Source organism: Homarus americanus, unplaced genomic scaffold (genome assembly GCF_018991925.1).
Source record: "Homarus americanus isolate GMGI-L3 unplaced genomic scaffold, GMGI_Hamer_2.0 scaffold25827, whole genome shotgun sequence".
Classification (NCBI taxonomy): domain Eukaryota; kingdom Metazoa; phylum Arthropoda; class Malacostraca; order Decapoda; family Nephropidae; genus Homarus; species Homarus americanus.
The window spans coordinates 9,339,338-9,341,939 of NW_024738300.1; the positions used below are offsets into that span (position 1 = coordinate 9,339,338).

The window sequence follows — 2,602 nt, forward strand, 5'->3', positions numbered from 1 at the left end:
TCCTATTTCACTGAGTAATAATTCCCTCCCTCCCTATTTCACTGATTAATAATTCCCTCCCTCCCTATTTCGGTAAACAATAATTCCCTCCCTCCCTATTTCGGTAAGAGTATACAAGGACCCTCTCGTATCTCCCTATTTCGGTGACTAGTAATTTCCTCCCCTCCCTATTTCAGTGATATGTACAGTAACCTCATTATAACAAACCTCTCACACCCCCCTGCCCCCTACAGTACCTGCTACCTGTACTTGTTATATTTGTTTAGTCTTTGTAATGTGTTTGTTGCTTATATGGGCTTTGTTTTTTTTTGTTTTATTTGTGTTCTTGTTTTGGTTTGTCCGTGTTCTTGGTTGTTACTGTCCTTGTTTTCTTTGTTCTTGGTTCTTGTCCTTGTTTTCTTCGTTCTTGGTTGTCCTTGTTTCTTTGTTTTTGGTTTGTCCTTGTTCTTGGTTGATCTTGTCCTTGTTTTCTTTGTTCTTGGTTGATCTTGTCCTTGTTTTCTTTGTTCTTGGTTGATCTTGTCCTTGTTTTCTTTGTTCTTGGTTGATCTTGTCCTTGTTTTCTTTGTTCTTGGTTGATCTTGTCCTTGTTTTCTTTGTTCTTGGTTGATCTTGTCCTTGTTTTCTTTGTTCTTGGTTGATCTTGTCCTTGTTTTCTTTGTTCTTGGTTGATCTTGTCCTTGTTTTCTTTGTTCTTGGTTGATCTTGTCCTTGTTTTCTTTGTTCTTGGTTGATCTTGTCCTTGTTTTCTTTGTTCTTGGTTGATCTTGTCCTTGTCCTTGTTCTTGGTTGATCTTGTCCTTGTTTTCTTTGTTATTGGTTGACCTTGTCCTTGTGAGTGTGTTGTCAGGAAACCTCACAACAAGGCTTAGGTACAAGAAGACCCACGTCTTTTATGTACGTTAAACAAGCTACTGTACACGGTTTTAGCATCCAGTAATACGGACATGTACGCCAACACCCAGCTACTGTACACGGTTTTAGTATCCAGTAATACGCACATGTACGCTAACACCCAGCTACTGTACACGGTTTTAGTATCCAGTAATACGCACATGTACACTAACACCCAGCTACTGTACACGGTTTTAGTATCCAGTAATACGCACATGTACACCAACACCCAGCTACTGTACACGGTTTTAGTATCCAGTAATACGCACATGTACACCAACACCCAGCTACTGTACACGGTTCTAGTACACAGTAACACGCACATGTACGCTAACACCCAGCTACTGTACACGGTTTTAGTATCCAGTAATACGCACATGTACACCAACACCCAGCTACTGTACGGTTCTAGTACACAGTAACACGCACATGTACGCTAACACCCAGCTACTGTACACGGTTTTAGTATCCAGTAATACGCACATGTACACCAACACCCAGCTACTGTACACGGTTCTAGTACACTGTAACACGCACATGTACGCTAACACCCAGTTACTGTACACGGTTTTAGTATCCAGTAATACGCACATGTACACCAACACCCAGCTACTGTACACGGTTTTAGTATCCAGTAATACGCACATGTACGCTAACACCCAGCTACTGTACACGGTTTTAGTATCCAGTAATACGCACATGTACGCTAACACCCAGTTACTGTACACGGTTTTAGTATCCAGAAATACGCACATGTACACCAACACCCACCTACTGTACACGATTCTAGTACACAGTAACACGCACATGTGCACCGAAACACTAACTAAAGAACACTTACACATTAATGGATTCGTGTACGGACAGAGGACCAGGTGTAGCCAGGGGCGGCTTCTGTTGTCTGTGTAAACGGCGGAATTTCCCTTCTGTTTTCATCCGTTTCCTGTTGTAGTGTAGAAGACGGAGTGATTCTGGATGGTTTACGGTACCATACATACATACATACATACATACATACATACATACATACATATATACACACACACACACACACACACATGTATGTATTATAGAGAGAGCGAGATACCACTTTGAAGAGACAGCGGGTTTTAAGGCTGAATGTCCCATATCAACAAGCCGTTTACTGTGATTAGAGTCAAAGTTGTCAACACCGGCTTAAAACCTGCCTGGGTCAACCCTGGTCTATCCCACTGTGTATGATAACTTTAATCCACTGAGTACGATAACTTTAACCCCCTGAGTACGATAACTTTAACCCCCCTGAGTACGATAACTTTAACCCCCCTGAGTACGATAACTTTAACCCCCTTGAGTACGATAACTTTAACCCCCTTGAGTACGATAACTTTAACCCCCTGAGTACGATGACTGGTTAGGTTAGGTTACGTAGGCTGTAAGAACAAGTTAAATCCGACTTCGTATTAAGCTGGAGGCGACCCAGTTATATTGGATCATTTTTTTCCAAGCTAGACCCAACAAGCTTGCTATACCCAACAAGCTAAACCCATCAAGCTAGACCCAACAAGCTAGACCCAACAAGCAAAACCCAACAAGCTAGACCCAACAAGCTAGACTCAATAAGCTAGACCCAACAAGTTAAAACCCAATAAGCTAGACCCAACAAGTTAGACTCAATAAGCTTATACCCAACAAGCTAAACCCATCAAGCTAGACCCAAGCTAGACCC

General features: G+C 42.0%; 1 protein-coding gene across 1 annotated transcript; it reads right to left on the bottom strand.

Moving 5' to 3' along the window:
- Window positions 1-287: 287 nt before the first annotated feature.
- Window positions 288-1,830, bottom strand: LOC121873966 (luc7-like protein 3). Its single transcript, XM_042377844.1, has 2 exons — window positions 1,736-1,830; window positions 288-831 (listed from the first exon to the last, which is right to left on the bottom strand). The coding sequence occupies exons 1-2, from the start codon at window positions 1,828-1,830 to the stop codon at window positions 288-290; spliced, it is 639 nt and encodes a 212-aa protein (XP_042233778.1).
- Between the last annotated feature and the right edge of the window lie 772 nt (window positions 1,831-2,602).